The sequence below is a fragment of the Giraffa tippelskirchi genome, chromosome 2 (genome assembly GCF_054371585.1).
Source record: "Giraffa tippelskirchi isolate mGirTip1 chromosome 2, T2T-mGirTip1v1.2.pri, whole genome shotgun sequence".
Lineage (NCBI taxonomy): Eukaryota > Metazoa > Chordata > Mammalia > Artiodactyla > Giraffidae > Giraffa > Giraffa tippelskirchi.
In genome coordinates, this window is record NC_137276.1 from 17388914 (window position 1) to 17408006 (window position 19093).

The 19093-nt window shown below is 43.2% G+C and overlaps 1 protein-coding gene across 2 annotated transcripts in view; it reads right to left on the minus strand.

The window, feature by feature from the left end:
- Positions 1 to 2108: 2108 nt before the first annotated feature.
- The window catches only part of CASP7 (caspase 7), a 43395-nt gene continuing 26410 nt past the window's right edge, over positions 2109 to 19093 (minus strand). For both annotated transcript variants that reach the window (XM_081539065.1, XM_081539073.1), the window contains exons 3-7: positions 10950 to 11086; positions 10234 to 10362; positions 7252 to 7427; positions 6576 to 6705; positions 2109 to 3934 (exon numbers count right to left, since the gene is read on the minus strand). In XM_081539065.1, coding sequence (XP_081395191.1) covers positions 3711 to 3934; positions 6576 to 6705; positions 7252 to 7427; positions 10234 to 10362; positions 10950 to 11086 — 796 coding nt within the window. In that variant the 3' untranslated portion in view covers positions 2109 to 3710. The remainder of the gene's footprint in view (positions 3935 to 6575; positions 6706 to 7251; positions 7428 to 10233; positions 10363 to 10949; positions 11087 to 19093) is intronic.

Genomic DNA, 19093 nt, shown 5'->3' on the forward strand with positions numbered 1-19093 from the left:
GTAGTTGTTCCCTGAAATCAACCCTGAATATTCATTGGAAGGACTGATGCTGAAGCTGAAGCTCCAATACTTTGGCCACATGATGCGAAGAGCCAACTCATTGGAAAAGTCCCTGATGCTGGGAAAGATTGAAGGCAAAAGGAGAAGGGGGCAGCAGAGGATGAGATGGTTAGATGGCATCACCGACTCAATGGACATGAATATAATCAAACTCTGGGAGACAGTGGAGGAGAGAGTAGCCTAGTATGCTGCAGTCCATGAGGGTCACAAAGATTTGGACACGACTTAGTGACCGAACAACAGGAAAACATTATGAAGCTCCAGCTTCAGGGGAAGCAAAATGTGTCAACAAGTGGTCCTTGCCGTCAAAACTGAGTTTCTCAAACTGTCACATGCACGTGGATCCCCTGGGGCTCTGGTTAAAATGGAGGTTCTTGTAAACATGTCTGGGGCGGGACCTGGGATTCTGCATTTCTGACAAGCTCCCAGGGGATGTGGATGTTGTGGGGCACAGACATTGTATTTACAAGGCAAAAACATTTATAAGGCAAAACAGTGTAAAAGAACCTTTTGACCCTGCATATTTTTGCAAAGAACTCTGAAGTTTTTTGCAGAATTCTGAAGGATAACTTTCCTTTGGAAATGCGTGCTACCTGGGGCTACTGTTCTTTGTGTCCCTGCCTAAAGATACAGATGCATTGCTGCTGCTTTCAACTGGTGACCACCACAGCGTCTCACCTGTCCAGACATCTGATGGAAAAGGACCTGCCAGATGGAAAGCCAGACAGAAGCGTGTGTTCCTAGGAAGTCAAGAGGCAATCCTTGGTGCCCAGAGTATCTAGTCTAAAGATTTCAGGAGATGCATTGCAAGGCTGGACAAGTGAAAGGATTTGTCAACCAGTGTCCACGTCCTTTCAGTGAACATTATCTTCTTTCTTGGTTTCTTTGAGGTCTTAAACCATGCTGAATACACTGTACCCTAGTACTGTGAGACCTATTTTGGGCAATTTACAAATACCATCGGCTTATGATGGTTTATGGAAGTTTGCTCAGAGGAAAAAGCTCAGGGCAGAGCCTAAAGCTGGTACTTAAAATAGGCCAGTGGCATCTTGAGAAAAAGCAAATAGAAACCCAGACTTGAGCCCATGACGCCAAGGGAAGCATCTTTCTCATAGATGTCAGTGCTCTGCTTGGTATTTTTGCAAGGAGGAAGCTTGGATTCTAAGTAACAATGACCAGGAATGTGTATTCACCAGGATTGAGGTCTCCTTTAGAGTAATTTTTCATCAGAATTTCAGATTATAAAAAGATCAGGAAATTTAAGAATGGAGATGAGTATGAACACATAAACGACTTGGGATAGGATTTCTGATCTTGGTAAATGAGAGCATCTGCCCGATGATGCGCTCAAAGACAAAGGCTATTTTCTAACAGTGATTTATATCTCGGGACTAAGGAGCATGAGGTAATATTAATAATTTATAAACTTAATACCTATGACTGCTCAGAGAACTAAAAAATAAATTAATGCTGACATTAATTAATGCTGATCATGTCTGTCTATTTAATGAAGATTACAAGGCAAATAACTAGAGTGCTATGATTTTCACTTCAAATTACAATGCACTTGGGCATTTTCTAAGACAGGGAACTTTAATAGGATGGCCTATTTCCCAAAGAACAGCCAGTGAATTCTGAGAACAGTGGGGTAGATGCTTGTTGATTTTCTTGATTCATGATCACTACTTACATTTTGAACATTTGGTATATTTTAGATGGCAGGAAACCAGGGACAAGTCAAGAAAATGGCCTTAAATTAGTTCTTTCATTGAAAGAAGATACTTTTACACCATCTGATTTTGTTGCCAAATTAATAAATGCCAGTCCATCACAAACAGCTTTACAAGTTCATTAACCCGTTTATGTAAAATTTTTCAGCTTCCTAAGTGATTATTTACTTGTTGTTTTATTAGTGTCCTAGCTTCAAAAGAAATCATGAATTACGTTTTGTGTTGAGTTCAAGTCATAGGCTCAGTTCTTATCCCGTTTTCTCATTTTCCAACTGCCATGAAAAAAAAAAACTTCAAAAGGAAAGCAAACTGAGCAGATTAGGAATTAAACAACCACATTTTAATCAATAAATATAAACACTTGTTAACAAGTTACTAGGCAAAATAAAACAGTAATTTATCAAGAATTCAAAAGAGAACGCCACCTTGAAAAGACAGTGCAAACATTTTTGCCATAAACCTTTCTCCATTTAGAGAATTAGGTAACAAAAATTTACTCAGAATAAGGCTTGGAATAACCTAAAAAGTTCCAGGTAGATTATAAAGCTAAAACAGATGATTTTGCACATAGTATGTAATACACAGATTGTCTGACAACTCAATGAATAAACGACTGAATAGATGAATCGCTGAACACAGGGAATAGAATTCCTTCTATTCACATTGTGAGCCAGGCCCATAACCATTTCTCGTTCCTTCTCTGCCTCACTATGCCTGACTATGCTCTGTATTGCAGGAAATCACACTTCCAAGGACCCTTGCCAGATGGCTTCCAGGAAGAGCTGGAAGGGTAAGGTGTTGAAGGAAGACTACAGGGCAGAAGGAGAGGTGGAAAAAATCAGGGAATTTTTGCATGTCTGACTCATCTGGTGTTGCTTCATCTTGGGCAGTGGCTTTGTCCCTGCCACTGCTTCATTTCCTACAACTCCCGGGTGGTCCAGCTCCCACCAGAAGGCCCCACCATGGTTCCAGCTCCTGTGCAGGACCCCAGTTTCTGGACTTAAGGAACCACAGCTCCTCATAAGCCTATGTGACAACGCACGTGCATGTTAAGTCACCTCGGTCGCGTCTGACTCTGTGACTCTATGGCCTATAGCCCACCAGGCTCTTCTGTTCATGGGATTCTCTAGGCAAGTATACTAGAGTGGGTTGCCATGCCCTCCTCCAGGGGATCTTCCTGACCAGGGATTGAACCCGAGTCTCTTACCTCTCCCGCATTGGCAGGCGGGTTCTTCATCACTAGTGCCACCTGGGTTACAGCTTCCTTTCATTTATCTTCTCTTTCCTCATCTAGATATGTCAATTTCCTCTATTAAATTCCCTCTACCGAAATATCTAGAATGGTTTCCGTTTTCTTGACTGGATCCTGACTGCTACATATTAGAATCATTTTATTTTTTTCCCCCTCTTAACATATCTGGGAATTTTTGCACAAGAATCTTCCCTAAGTCAATGAAAAATTCACTCAAACCGCATTCGATATCCCACTTTCTGCAATACAGGCAAATAAATATCCCTTTGGCTGTTTTTTGTCAAGGACTCTCTTTGCCAGGTATGAATATGACTCTGATAGTCTACCAAAGTCACCACCAGTCACGGTGGACACAGTCAAAAGTCATTGGCAAAGGTCATTTTTGTTGTATGTACTAAGTGCGACAACAAGGAGAAAGACAAACAGAAAATGAATCTTAAGAGAAAAAGTCATCAAATGGATAACAATGTAAAAAAAAAAGTCTCTGAAAATTCAGAGACCATAAGACAGCACCAGAGAGTTTGTTTCCCGTTGAATCAATAATTTTCCTGAAATTAAAATCTCTTAGAAATTCTGGATCTTTTAAGAGCATTAAAAAAAAAATTTCTGATTCATCAACAAATGATCCATAGCCTCTCAGCTGGAATGTACCCCTGGAATGGTTATCTTCAAAAGTAGAGTTCCTTGGTGAGCATGGAGACCACGCATGGGATCTGCTTCTTCTCGTGGAAGCGTGGGTCATCAGACTGGGATTCAAAGTGCCTGGCCACCCTGTCATTCACCCTGGTGAGGATCTGCAAGATCTCCAGGCTCTTCCCGTGCTCATTCAGGATGGAGCAGAGGGCCTGCACAAACCAGGAGCCACTGCCTGGGTTCCTCCATGAATAATAGCCTTCAACAGGAGAAGAGAAAGGAGATGAAGTCAGCTGACCTGGCTGCTGCTTTGCTCACTACCCAGAAGGAGCTGTCTGTGATTGGGGCCTTCACATGTGCTCTTCTGAAATGATAGCAGTCCCCACTTACCCATACAGGATATGTGTCCTCTAAACCTTGTACTACAGGGAATCATTCTAAAACACAAATCTCATGTTGTCCCTAAGAAATGGAATATTTCCTGCCGTATCAGTAAACAAGCATGTCATAGTCATCAGTGACTGCAGCCCTCCAATGTGAGCTGGTGAGCCCGAAGGGCACTCAAGAAGAAGAATACCTGCCATCTAGCAGGCATCAGACTGCAGCCACTGCCTATGGTGAGGCCCAAGGGAGCTCAAGATGTGAAAACACAGGATACTGGCCCCAATAGCTGATGCATATGAAAGGAGTGATTTCAGGCAGTTCGGACTCTTGCATCTTCCCATACACAGAGAAGCACTACATTTAATTTGGGTTATCTGGTTTTCTTCAATCAACAATAGTCTTTTGATGTTCAAACTACCTGCCCTTTGTTGCAAAACTTCTACATAACCTGGCTCCTTCCCTTGTTTCCTTGAAGTTCTCCCAAGATTACTTGAGATGCTATCTCCCGGGCTTAAGTCCTAAAAATTTCCACGTAATAAACCATAACTCTCAAGTTTTAGGTTGTGAATATTTTTTAAGTCGACGTCCCTCTCTCACCTAAAACAGTTCCTTCCATATAAGGGTGAAATTTAGGCTGCTTAGCAGATCCTGCAGGGCCAACCACAATTGGGCCCCCGTTCCCCTGTCTAGGTTTGAACCTTGGTCACGCCCAGTCCTGCAGTCCATGGGGTCGTGAACAGTTGGACACAGCTTGGCTGATGAGCAACAACAACAACAGGCCCAGTCACACCCTGTGCTATGGCCTCTCTCCCCTCCCTGGGCCACGTGAGTGAAGAGGCAGTGGTCTACAAGCTAGGGTAACAGCTCTCATCAGAAGCCACAATGCCTGGCACCTTGATCTCAACCTCCAGAACTGTGAAAAATGAACTTTTGCTCCCCAGCTTGTGGACTTACGTTAGAGCTGCCTGAAAAGACTAATACACCTTGTGGTCCAGCTCTTGAGTTTTACCAATGCACTGAGCCACCTGCCCCTGGGCACTCTGAGCCATCTCGCCCTTCCTCCTGTTATTTGATTTTTTAAGACTCTGTTACAGAAGTTCTTTTTTTGGAAGCCTCTCTCACCTGCCTCCCTAGAGTTCACCCTCAGAGCTCACCCTTCTTCCTTCAGTTCTGCCAGACCTGGCTAGGGCCCCTCCAACTCGACCGACAGGTTGGATTGCACAACTATAAGCTCCCATGACTCTGCCTTCCTCTCAAGGGCAGGAACCAAATTTCTTTCTTATGGGATTCTTAAAACTTGTGAAGTTTTCATTCTCACAAAATCCCATCTGTACATCTTGCCAGAGTTGGTTTTCCAAACACAACAGCCAACTTACTGTAACCAATACTTCTATACCAAGCACCTGACAAACTACTACTACAGTTGGGAGAATTCTGAGTGATGGTTTTTACCCCAAACAATGGAACTTCACTGAATTTGCTCAGGCAAACCCAAACAAGAGGGAGGCTTGCTTGCTACTGGCATTTCTGGTGCCTGTTTACAGGCTACTGTATAAAGGAATCCTGGTCTGAGCTATAACTCTATTATGTATGAAAATCTCTGTATGACCTTGGGCAGGCCACTTAAACTTACTCAAGCTCAATTTTTTTTCTATCTGTAAAATTAGGATAGAAGTATCACCTTCCCTAAATACTACACAAATTTCAGGGTAAAAGACATGAACAACACTCAGTAAATAAGTGCCATAGAAATGTCTGTTCTTACAATTACCAAAAATAATAATAATCATAAATGAGAGAATTCAGCTTTCTTTGGAGAGAAGAGTGACTATATCTCCACGGTAAGCAGAACAGTGGCCCTCAGAAATGCTCATGCCGTAAAGCAGGGGTCCTCATGATCTAATGCCTGATGACCTGAGGTGGGGCTGATGTAATAATAATAAAGTGCACAATACAGGTAACGTGCTTGAATCATCTGGAAACCATCCACCCCCACCCTGGTCCATGGAAAAACTGTTTTCCATGAATCATGTCCCTGGTGCCAAAAAGGCGGGGAACTGCTGCCCTAGAGAACTTCACAGATGGGGTTGAGGTCAAGAAAACAAGATGGAGAAATTATCCTGGGATTATCCAGATGGGACTAATCTAATCACAGAAGCCCTTACAAGAGGGTCAGAAAGAACAATGTAAGGATGGAAGGAGGGTCAGGGATGTGAGGCTGCCGGCTTTGAAGCTGGAGGAAGGGGGCCACAGGCCAAGGAATGCAGGCAGGTCTAAACATGCTGGGAAAGCAAGGATGTGGACTTGCGCCCCCTACAGTCTATAGAAGGAACTGCTGTCCTGCCAACGCATTCTGGAATTCTGACCCCCAGAACTGTAAGATAATACATTTGTGTGTGTTCAGCCACCATATTTGCGGCAATTTATCACTGCAGCAATAGGAAACTAACACAGCTCCAAGTCTCCATTTCGAAGGTGGGGTGCATGGTCTGGTTAGCATACAAGGGACTTGATACCTGGAACTGTGGAATAGGCAAAGAGAAAGTCGGCTTCAACTGGGATCTTGTATCGGGGGTTAGCATCCGTGTCATTGATAGGTCCTGAGTCAGCCTGGATCCCGTCATCGAGCTCTGTCCCCCGGCAAGCCTAAAATCAAAGCAGAGATGGCTGTATGAAGCTGAGAATAGGAACACATGTGCTATTCACAGCTGTGTCCCACTGCAGTCTTAGAACTGTGCTTGGCATGTACCAGCAACACAACGATGTCCAAGATAATCTGAAGATGTGTTGAATTAGCAAGCAGAGCAAATAAAAAGACTATAATGTCTTAAACTCGATAATTTGTGATCCAGTGCAAATATACATGCCAAGCATTAGAGGTAGAAAAATACAACCTAAATTTGCATACCCCAATGGAAACAGCATGTAGATTTGTAAAAAAAATGATACAAGCCAAGTCACTCTAATCTTTTTTTCATTTCTATTGACTTTTTTTAAATTATTTTAATACTTAAAGAAAATTAATTTATTTGTCTGTGCTGCGTCTTAGTTGCAGCATGTGAACACTTAGTTGTGACATGTGGGATCCAGTTCCCGGATCAGGTATTGAACCTGGGCCCCCAGCATTGGGAGTGCAGAGTCTTAGCCACTGGACTACCAGGGAAGTCTCTATAGACTCCGAAAAGGGATTACCTGAATGAAGAAGAGTTTGGGTTTCTCTAATAGGGTTTTGCATCGATCCCCTCTAAAATGGGCTGTCAAGTCCTTTATTGCTGTCTTGCCATCTGTTCCATAAATTAAATTTTCTTCTCCATGGCTTAATAAGATGCAGGCAAAGCAGGCTGAATTTCTGTGGTCCTCTTCAGATGCTGCATGCAATTGAAACATTGAAAAGTTAAAATATGACTCCTGGGTGTGGGACCTCAGACGTACTACTCCCTTCCAGTCTGGCAGCTGCCCCTGACGAAGAGGGACAGGCAGAGGGTGGAGGGGCACCCCTGGATGCCACTGGGGAGAGGTCAGAGGGAGAATTCTAGAACTCCCACTGAGTCTGAAACCAGAACGAGGCTGCCTCACATGGAAGAGCATCCCAGAGGCAAGAGGGCTTCAGGCAGCTCCTGGGAGGCAGCATATTGGGCTGCTAAAGGCCAGGGCCTTGGTTAGGTCTGTGACACTGGGCAAGCTGCTTAACCATTTTGTGTCTTGGTTTTCTTGTCTGTAAAATGGACCTTCCCGTTAAGTGGGTTGATATTTGCAAAGCAGACCACATGAGTATCAAGCAAGTATTTGTTAAAGAAAATAAAACACACTAAGTGAAACAAGACACTGACTAAAGAAAAGATGTTCTATGATCTCGTGTATATGAGGTTCCTAGGGTAATCAGGTTCACCAAGGCAGAAAGCAGAATGGTTGTCACCAGGGGTTGAGGGGATGGGAAATGGGGCATTAGGGTTTAATGGGGACAGAGTTTCGGTTGTGCAAGATGAAAAAAGTTCTTCTGGAGGTGGGTGGTGGCAGTTGCCAAACAATGTGAATGTATTACTTTTACTGAAAAGAAAAAAAAGAAAGTGTTAGTCGCTCAGTCATGTCCGACTCTTTGAGATCCCATGAACTGTAGCCCACTAGGTTCCTCTGTTCATTGGATTCTCCAGGCAAGAATATTGGAGTGGGTTGCCATGCCCTACTCCAGGGGATCTTCCCGACCAGGATCAAATGTGGATCTCTTACATCTCTCTTGCACTGGCAGGCAGGTTCTTTACCACTAGCGCCACCTGGGAAGCCCCAGTAAGCTGGCTTAGCTTGATCTCATCTAAGGTTCCTTGGTTCTAACTAAGTAGCTAGAACTACGTACTATAATAACCTTTCTTCTTCTCTTCATCAGTGATGAGAGAAGAGTAAGATTTAGAATTTCTTAATTCCCCGGCAGTCGAGTGGTTAGGACTCCATGCTCTCACCCCTGAGGGCCTGGGTTTGAATCCTGGTTGGGAAGCTAAAATTCCACAAGCTGTGATGTGGCCAAAAAAATAACAGTAGTAGAAGAATTTCCTGAACACCTACTGCAGCCGTGATTTAGGTACTTTGCCCGACTTACCTTACTTAATCTCTACAAGAGCCCCTTGAAGTAGACCTCATTTATTTTTATTTCACTGATAAAAAAATGGCATCTCAGAGATGTCCTAGAACTTTGCCCTGTCAAGAAAAGTCACCACGATGCTATTTTGATAGGACAATAAAGGAGAATTCTGTGATCCTGACATGACCTGGGCTCAGGTGGAATAATCTGCTTTTTAAAAAATATTTATTTTTATTTACTTATTTGGCTGTGTGGAATCTTAGTAGCAGCATGCGGGATCTTTGACGTTCCTTGTAGAATGTGGAAGCTTTCTAGTTGTGGCATAAGAAGTCTTAGTTGTGGTATAAGAAGTCTTAGTTGTGGCATGTGGGAAATAATTCCCTGACCAGGGATCGAACCTGGGCCCCTGGAATTGGGACCATGCAGTCTTAGCCACCTGACCTCCAGGGAAGTCCCAATATAACTCACTTTTCATAAGAACAGAAACTACCATTGGGACAAGTCCTTACATCTGTACAGGACATTACCCTTCTCAAATTATGCTCACAAGCTTTCCCTCAGCTAATGCTAATTGCAACCCCAAGAAGCAGGACTTGCTGTATCATGATCCACATTTCAGGAAAGCAAAAAGCCAGGAGGGCACAGACACCCTGCCTTGCTCACCCAGCTGCCTGAATGTGGACTAGATCCCAAACGTGTACTCGTGATTTCCAGTCTGCTCTACCATGTGGCCTACTAGGGTACAGAAGGTCGGCTCTTGAGATTCTTATTTGAAGAAGTAAGGAAAAGATGTCTGGTTTTTAAAAATGTAAGAGAGGGGTACTTAAGAGAGAGTGTTATATGGTCGGGGGAGGGATCTTTTGCTTGTTTAGCTGCACATCTAAGAAAAGCAGCAGTGGTTGAAACTGTCCAGTCTCTGCCCATGGGTCATTGTCTAACAGATTGGGAGGGTATTACTTTCAATAAAATTTGCCCTAAATGTGAGAATATCATAGGTAGCTTCCACTAGATAGGTGTGGGGTAATAGAAAACATAATTGTTCTGGAACTAGTTAATGCTTGAGTTTTGGTTCTGCTCCTCCTAACTGCCTTCAGTATGACCCTTATTCTCTCTCTAAAGCTCTGTCCCTACATTTATGAAATGGACATGATGATGTTGCTGGCCAACATGGCAGGGGTTCCATTAAAGATCTAAAGAAACAATTCTGTGAATGTGTTGTGTAAGAAATAAGGTAGTTCTGAAGTGTATGGGGATTATTATTCTCTATCTGCCACCAGTGAAAATTTATACTTAAACTCTGTTCTGGACAGAAAGTTAAGATTTGCTACTTTCCTAGGAATTAGCCTTTTGAAATTGAGACTGTTCTGTAGCTATAGAACCTATTACTGTGAGGTAAGTTGCTTTCCTCCTTTTAGGGGGAAATCTAAGTTTACCGAGAGAGACAGGTGTCCTGGAGCCAGGTATGGAGTCACCTGGATGAAGGAAAGGCTTCCCACGCTGAGATCCTTCCCCCGTCACGTGAAGGCAGCTTCTTAGACCAGGGGGGCCCTGCTCCACTCGGGAGCAGGAAGATGAGTGAAGGCGGAGGGGCATGAGTGTACCTTTTTTCAGCAGATCTTGCATCTTGGCACAAGAGCAGTCGTTATAGACAGCCACATCGAAACCTAGGCTCCGGAAGCACTTGAAAAGAGCCTCTGCATCTTTGTCTGTGCCGTTGCGGACACCCATCCCTGTGGGAATCAAGCGCCGAGGTCACCGACGGGCGCCACGTACACAAAAGGTGAGCACTGCCCCACAAAAGGCAAGCCTCATCATGCAGCTTGTATTCATGGTCAGTCATGTCTGACTCTTTGCTACCCCATGGTCTGCAGCCCACCAGGCTCCTCTGTCCATGGGGACTCTCCACGCAAGAACACTGGAGTGGATTGCCATTTCCTCCTCCAGGGGATCTTCCCGATCCAGGGATCAAACTGGCATCTCCTGTGGCTCCTGCACTGGCAGGCAGATTCTTTATCACTAGCACCACCTGGGAATCCCCGTCAGCTGGCTCAGCCAACGCCAAACAGCCCGCGCCCCACTTCATCCTCTGAGTCCTTTGGTCCCAGTCCCACATCTGCTAAACCACATGATGGGAATCTCAAAGTCCCCAGTATCCCTTCATCCCTGTCTCCTGGAAACGTGACACCACCTGCGGAGGGGCTGTCTGCTATAGCAGGTAGACACAGCGGTCTTCTGACCAACATCTGATACAAGTCTGAACGAAGCTGAAGGAACTGGAAGGGAACAGAAGAGCTGAGCCCATGCCCCCAGCACCCACCTGTTATTCTGTCGAAGTTCTTGTTGTTTATGATGATGCATTTGCCCACCTTCTCAAAATTCATGTTATACTGATACGTAGGCACTCGGTCCCGGGGGGTGTTGACTGATCTCACTGAGTCATTTTTCTTCTTCTTACTGGTGAAATATAAAGCCAGTCAGGGGCTATGGAAGATGTCAAGACAGTAATGACCTCTTGATTTTACCACTAGCATAAAAGGGACGCCTAAGAAAGCTGCGATGTCTGTGGGGGAAAAAAAAGACCTGGGGTGGACAGATGGTTCTGTTTAGCTGTCATATTTAAAATGAATAGGATCTCCTGCTTAATTTCATTAGATGCTACAGAAATGCAAACTGAAATCATGTGATACCGGTATGTTCCTTACAAGGGCTACAGGGTGTTGGTGACTACACCTTATGAGTACTACAGGGTGTTCAGCACCTGGAGTTACTATTTGTTGCTGGGGGAACCCACTTTGTACATCCCTCTGTGGAAACTGGCAGAATCTACTAAAACTGAACTTAAACATATCCTTTGAGAGACCCATTCCACTCCTGGGTATCCAGCCTGAAGGAGAGCAGATGTTTACCTAAGGACAGAGCCACACATGGGCACAGAAGTACTGTTTAGTAACAGCCCCAAACAGGGAGTAATCCAAACGTCCATTTACAGTAGAATGGATTAACTGTGGAATATTCGTATAGTGCAACACTATAGACACAGAGATATTGTAGGTTCAGACCACCGCAATCAAGCAAATATTACAATAAAGTGAGTCAGATGATTTTTCTTTTGGTTTCCCAGTGTATATAAAAATTATGTTTACACTATACTGTAGTCTACTGTGTGCAATAGCATTATTTCTTTTAAAAAAATGTAGGTATATCTTTATTAAAAAGTACTTTATTGATGACTTCCCTGGTGGTCTGATGGCTAAGACTCTCCCAAATGCTGGGGGCCTGGATCTGATCCCTGGTCAGGGAAGTAGATCCCACATGCCACAATAGAAGATCCTGCATGCCACAATGAAGACTGAAGATCCCACGTGCTGCAACTAACACTTGGCACCGCCAAATAAATTAATAAGCAATTTAAAAAACTGCTAAAAAATTCTAACCATCATCTGACAACATAGGGTTTGTCACAAGTCTTCAATTTGTTAAAAAAAAACACATGATCTGTGATGCATGATGAATAGAGTGCATTAAAACACACGCCTAAAATAATGAGATGAATAAACTATGACAACACAGAGCCACGTGGATGCATCTCAAACAGATAATACTGAGTGAAAGAACCTAGACACAAAAGGGTACATAAGTGTGTGCATTTCTTGATATGGATGTTATCATTCAATTAGCATTTACATTAGTTCAGTCACTCAGTCGTGTCCGACTCTTTGCGACCCCATGAACTGCAGCACACCAGGCCTCTCTGTCCATCACCAACGACCGGAGACTACCCAAACCCATGTCCATCGAGTTGGTGATGCCATCCAACCATCTCATCCTCTCTCGTCCCCTTCTCCTCCTGCCCCCAATCCTACCCAGCATTAGGGTCTTTTCCAATGAGTCAACTCTTCGCATGAGGTGGCCAAAGTATTGGAGTTTCAGCTTCAACATCAGTCCTTTCAATGAACACCCAGGATTGATCTCTTTTAGGATGGATTGATTGGATCTCCTTGCAGTCCAAGGGACTCTCAAGAGCCTTCTCCAACACCACAGTTCAAAAGCATCAATTCTGTGGCGCTCAGCTTTCTTCACCGTCCAACTCTCACATCCATACATGACCCCTGGAAAAACCATAGCCTTGACTAGACGGACTTTTGTTGGCAAAGTAATGTCTCTGCTTTTAAATATGCTATCTAGGTTGGCCATAACCTTCCTTCCAAGGAGTAAGCATCTTTTAATTTCATGGCTGCAATCACCATCAGCAGTGATTTTGGAGCCCAAAAAAATAAAGTCTGACACTGTTTCCACTGTTTCCCCATCTATTTGCCATGAAGTGATGGGACCAGATGCCATGATCTTAGTTTTCTGAACGTTGAGCTTTAAGCCAACTTTTTCCACTCTCCTCTTTCAGTTTCATCAAGAGGCTCTTTAGTTCTTCTTCACTTTCTGCCATAAGGGTGGTATCATCTGCATATCTGAGGTTATTGATATTACATTAAAGGGAGAAAAAGGAATAGTAACTTAGAATGGAAAGTAGGCCCCCTCCGATCTCCAGACACTGACCATCCAGTTTTCTAAGAGTCAGGCACACAGGCACTGAAGCTGGAACCTGGGGCATTGTTGAGAGAGTAGAGGAAAAAAACATCAGATGTGAGTGGGGAGCTGCATCGCTAGTCACCCACCTGAATGTAAATTCCATGAGAGAAAATATATATTTTATCATATATATGTATATATATATATATATATATATATACTGAAAATAAAATCTCTTCTGAAAAATTGCAGAATCCCCAATACCTAGAACAACGCCTGGCCTGTAAGTTGCTCAATAAATATTTTGCTGTAAGCTACAGATCAATATCCTTCATGAATATAGATGCAAAAATCCTTGATGAGATCTTAGAAGCCAATTCTGCAATCTATAAATAGGATTATACACCATGACCAAGTATGATTGATCCCATGAACACAAGGTCAATTTAACATCCAAAAATCAATCTATATAATCCATCATATTAACGGAATAAAGGACAAAAACTATATGATAAACTCAGTTGGTGCAAAAAAGCATTTGACAAAACCCAGTACCCTGCTGAGTTAAATTCACCCATTCCAGTCCATTTTAGTTCGCTAATTCCTAAAGTGTCAACAGTCACTCTTGCCATCTCCTGTTTGACCACTTCCAATTTACCTTGATTCATGGACCTAACATTCCAGGTTCCTATGCAATATTGTTTTTTATAGCATCAGACTTTACTTCCATCACCAGTCACAGCCACAACTGGGTGTTGTTTTTGCTTTGGCTCCATCTCTTCATTCTTTCTGGACTTATTTCTCCACAGTTCTCCAGTAGCATACTGGGCACCTGCTGACCTGGGAAGTTCATCTCTCAGTGTCCTATCTTTTTGCCTTTTCATACTGTTTATGGGGTTCTCAAGGCAAGAATACTGAAGTGGTTTGCCACTGTCTTCTCCAGTGGACCATGTTTTGTCAGAACTCTCCACCATGACCCATCTGTCTTGAGTGGCCCTACATGGCATGACTCATAGTTTCATTGACCACAAGGCTGTGGTCCATGTGATCAGTTTGATTAGTTTTCTGTGATTGTGGTTTTCATTCTGTCTGCCCTCTGATGGATAAGGATAAGAGGATTATGGAAGCCTCCTGATGGGAGAGACTGACTGAGGGGGAAACTGGGTTTTATTCAGATAGGCAGGGCCATGCTCAGTAAATCTTTAATCCAATTTTCTGTTGATGGGCGGGGCTGTGTTCCCTCCCCATTGTTTGGCCTGAGGCCAAACTATGGTGGAGGTAAGAATCTCTTAGAAGAAACGGAGTAGCCATCATAGTCAACAAAAGAGTCCAAAATGCAGTACTTGGATGCAATCTCAAAAACGACAGAATGATCTCTGTTCCTTTCCAAGGCAAACCATTCAATATCACAGTAATCCAAGTCTATGCCCTCACCAGTAATGCCGAAGAAGCTGAAACTGAACCGTTCCATGAAGACCTACAAGACCTTCTAGAACTAACACCCAAAAAATATGTCCTTTACATTAGAGGGGACTGGAATGCAAAAGTAGGAGGTCAAGAAATACCTGGAGTAACAGGCAAATTTGGCCTTAAAGTACAAAATGAAGCAGGGCAAAAGCTAACAGAGTTTTGCCAACAGAACGCACTGGTCATAGCAAACACCCTCTTCCAACAACAAGACTACACATGGACATCACCAGATGATCAAAAGCGAAATCAGATGGATTATATTCTTTGCAGCCAAAGATGCAGAAGCTCTATACAGTCAGCAAAAACAAGACTGGGAGCTGACTGTGGCTCAGATCATGAACTCCTTATTGCCAAATTCAGAGTTAAACTGAACAAAGTGGGGAAAACCACTAGACCATTCAGGTATGATCTAAATCAAATTCCTTATGAGTATACAATGGTCTTCCCTGGTGGCTCAGATTATACAGTTGAAGTGACAAATAGATTCAAGGGATTAGATCTGATAGAGTGCCAGAAGAACTATGGATGGAAGTTCATGACACTGTACAGGAGGCAGTGATCAGGACCATCCCCAAGAAAAAGAAATGCAAAAAGGCAAAATGGTTGTCTGAGGAGGCCTCACAAATAGCTGAGAAAAGAAGAGAAGTGAAAAGCAAAGGAGAAAAGGCAAGATATACCCATTTGAATGCAGCGTTCCAAAGAAGAGCAAGGAGAGATAAGGAAGCCTTCCTCAGTGATCAATGCAGAGAAATAGAGGAAAACAATAGAACAGGAAAGACTAGAGATCTCTTCAAGAAAATTAGAGATACTAAGGGAACATTTCAGGCAAAGATCGGCACAATAAAGGACAGAAATGGTATGTACCTAACAGAAGAAGAAGACATTAAGGTGAGGTGGCAAGAATACACAGAAGAACTGTACAAAAAAGATCTTCATGACCCAGATAACCACGATGGTGTGATCACTCACCTAGAGCCAGACATCTTGGAATCCGAAGTCAAGTGGGCCTCAGGAAGCATCACTACAAACAAAGCTAGTGGAGGTGATGGAATTCCAGTTCAGCTATTTCAAATCCTAAAAGATGATCTTGTGAAAGTGCTGCACTCAATATGCCAGCAAAGTTGGAAAACTCAGCAGTGACCACAGGACTGGAAAAGGTCAGTTTTCATTCCAACCTCAAAGAAAGGCAATGCCAAAGAATGTTCAAACTACCGCACAATTGCACTCATCTTACAAGCTAGCAAAGTAGTGTTCAAAACTCTCCAATCCAGGCTTCAACAGTACGTGAACCATGAACTTCCAGATATTCAAGCTGCATTTAGAAAAGGCAGAAGAACCAGAGATCAAATTGCCAACATCCGCTTGATCATCAAAAAAGCAAGTGAGTTTCAGAAAAACATCTATGTCGGGAGCCGCGACAGGCATTACTGACAAAATGGAGGCATGGCCCCAACCCCCTCTTCTCATCCCGCAGGCACGGTCCCGGGATGAAGGAGTTAGGTCTTGTGATTCTGACTTGTCCTTTCCTTCCTCCAGTTGAGTTGGCTGGAAAGAATGTTATAATCCATAAAGTTAACTATTGACATTTGTTCAAGGATCTTTACAAAGAATGCTCCAGGATGAGCACATAGGCTGCAGCCTGAGACCATGGGAAACATTGTTATCTGAAACCTGCCTGTAAGGGGAATGTTTATGGCAAAAGAAGTTTGCTGAGTTTAGGGGTTAGGAATAATTAAGAATAGTTAGAAGCTAAAAGTTTAAGGTATGTTGTAGTGTTGGCATATTTTACTATAGCTTACAGAAACTAGGTATTTTAGAGATACTAATAGCTAAAAGCCTTTTTAGGAGATGATGAGCTTAAGTTACTAGGGGATAACAGGATTTAAAGAGATAAGGAATAAACTGAGGAATGTGATGTACAGCCCAGAGACAAACTTGAGTTACAATGTTATCACAAGGACACTTAAGAGGGAACTCTGAAGGGTAACAATGATTTATGGAGACAGTAAATATGGGTGAGGGGAAACTGAAGATGTCAAACCTCTGACCTAATGCTTTTGTAAAAGTATAAAAGAAAACCTGATGCTTAAAATAAACATGCAGCCCAGTGCTTTGAGCGAGAGACTGCATCATTTTCATTCGCCGACCCCGTTCATCCCTTCAGGGCGTTTCCCTGGCTGCCGGAGCTGGACTCTGGCACATCTACTTCTGCTTTATTGACTATGCTAAAGTCTTTGGTAGGACTGATGTTGAAGATGAAACTCCAATACTTTGGCCACCTGATGCGAAGAGCTGACTCATCTGAAAAGATCCTGATGCTGAGAAAGATTGAGGGCAGGAGGAGAAGGGGAAGACAGAGGATGAGATGTTTGGATGGCATTATCGACTCAATGGACATTGGTTTTGGTAAACTCCAGGAGTTGGTGATGGACAGGGAGGCCTGGCGTGCTGCGGTCCACCGGTCTCAAAGAGTCAGACACGACTGAGCGACTGAACTGAATTGAACTGAAAGTCTTTGACTGTGTGGATCACACCAAACTGGAAAACTCTTAAAGAGATGGGAATACCTGACCACCTTGCCTGCCTCCTGAGAAATCTCTATGCAGGTCAAGAAGCATCAGTTAGAACTGGACATGGAACAACAGACTGGTTCCAAATCGGGAAAGGAGTATGTCAAGGCTGTATGTTTTCACCCTGCTTATTTAACTTATATGCAGAATACATCATGCGAAAGGCTGGGCTGGATGAAGCACAAGCTGGAATCAAGATTGCCCGGAGAAATATCAATAATCTCAGATATGCAGATGACAACACCCTTATGGCAGAAAACAAAGAACTAAAGTGCCTCTTGATGAAAGTGAAAGAAGAGATTGAAAAAGTTGGCTTAAAACTCAACATTCAGAAAACTAAGATCATGGCATCTGGTCCCATCGCTTCATGGCAAATAGATGGGGAAACAATGGAAACAGTGACAGACTTCCAACAAGTCAATCCTAAAGGAAATCAGTCCTGAATATTCGTTGCAAGGACTGATACTGAAGCTGAAACTCTAATACTATGGCCACCTGATGCGAAGAACTGACTCACTGGAACAGATCCTGATGCTGGAAAGATTGAAGGCAGGAGGAGAAGGGGATGACAGAGGATGAGATGGTTGGATGGCATCACCAACTCAATGGACATGAGTTTCAGCATGCTCCGGTAGATGGTGATGGACAGGGAAGCCTGGCGTGCTGCAGTACATGGGGTCTCAAAGAGTTGGACATGACTGAGCAACTGAACTGAACTGAACACCCTGCTATGAGAAAAATGATAACTAGACTAGGATTACAATGGAACTAACTCAGCCTGCAAAGGGCATCTATGAAAAACCCACTGCTAATATCATACTTGATGAAATAAAATTTATATTTTTAGGCAGGGCAAGAAAAAAATTAAACACAAACTCTGTGTTTGTTTGGGCCTCCCCTCCTTTCCTAATGTGCAGTAAGCCTCTGCATTATACATTAACCAGGGCTCGTCTAGGATGGGGCTGCCTGCTTAGCCGCAAGGATCAATACTTCTTCTTTCTTCTGATGCTAGCAATGTATATAGCATCCTTTCCTGACTCTGCAGGGGGTCATGGTGACTTGCTGCTGGCTTTGTATGTGCTTACCTGGACTATGTGTCTTTGGTGAACTTCATGTGAAATATCAGTATGTCATTTTTTTAAAAAAATTGTTATTTATTTGGCTGCTTTGGGTCTTAGTTGTGGCACGTGGAATCTTTCTTGAGGCATGCAGGCTCAGCAGTTGTACGGTAAGGGCTTAGGTGCTCCACGGCATATGGGATTTTAGTTCCCTGACTAGGGATTGAACCTGTGTTCTCTAAATTGCAAGGTGAATTCTTCATCACTGGACCACCAAAGTCCCCAGTATGTAATTTCGATGTACGATCCTATGTCTCAAAAATGTATATAATTATGCCTTTGACTTCTAACAGGTGGAGCAGTTCTTAGAGCTTTCTGTGAATCTGCTTACTGGAGTACAATTCTCAAGCTTCAAAATTCCTGTTTTTCTTGTGACTTGATAGTTAACTGAATTTTCACTGACATACTTAATGATGAAAGGCTGAATGCTTCCTGCTTGAGATCAGGAAAAAGTCGAATATATCCACTCCTGCCACTTCTACTAAATACTGCAAGAAAGTTTTTAGTTGGGACAATCAGGATTAAAAAAAATGTCATATGAATGAATGAATCAGGTTTTGTTTGCCCATTTGGAAGACGTGGAAACTGAGGTCCACAGAGAGGTAGGGAGTTGTTCAAGGTCACCCAGCTAGTGATTGGCAGAGTGGGACCATCCCAGGTCTCCTTCTTCATGTTAGAGTTTCAGAGCCCTATGCCCTTGAGTATTTGTTAGAGTGATGTGTCCACCACCCTCCCAAAGCTCTGATCAAAAGTTGGAAGAAGGCACTTCGTTGGTGGTC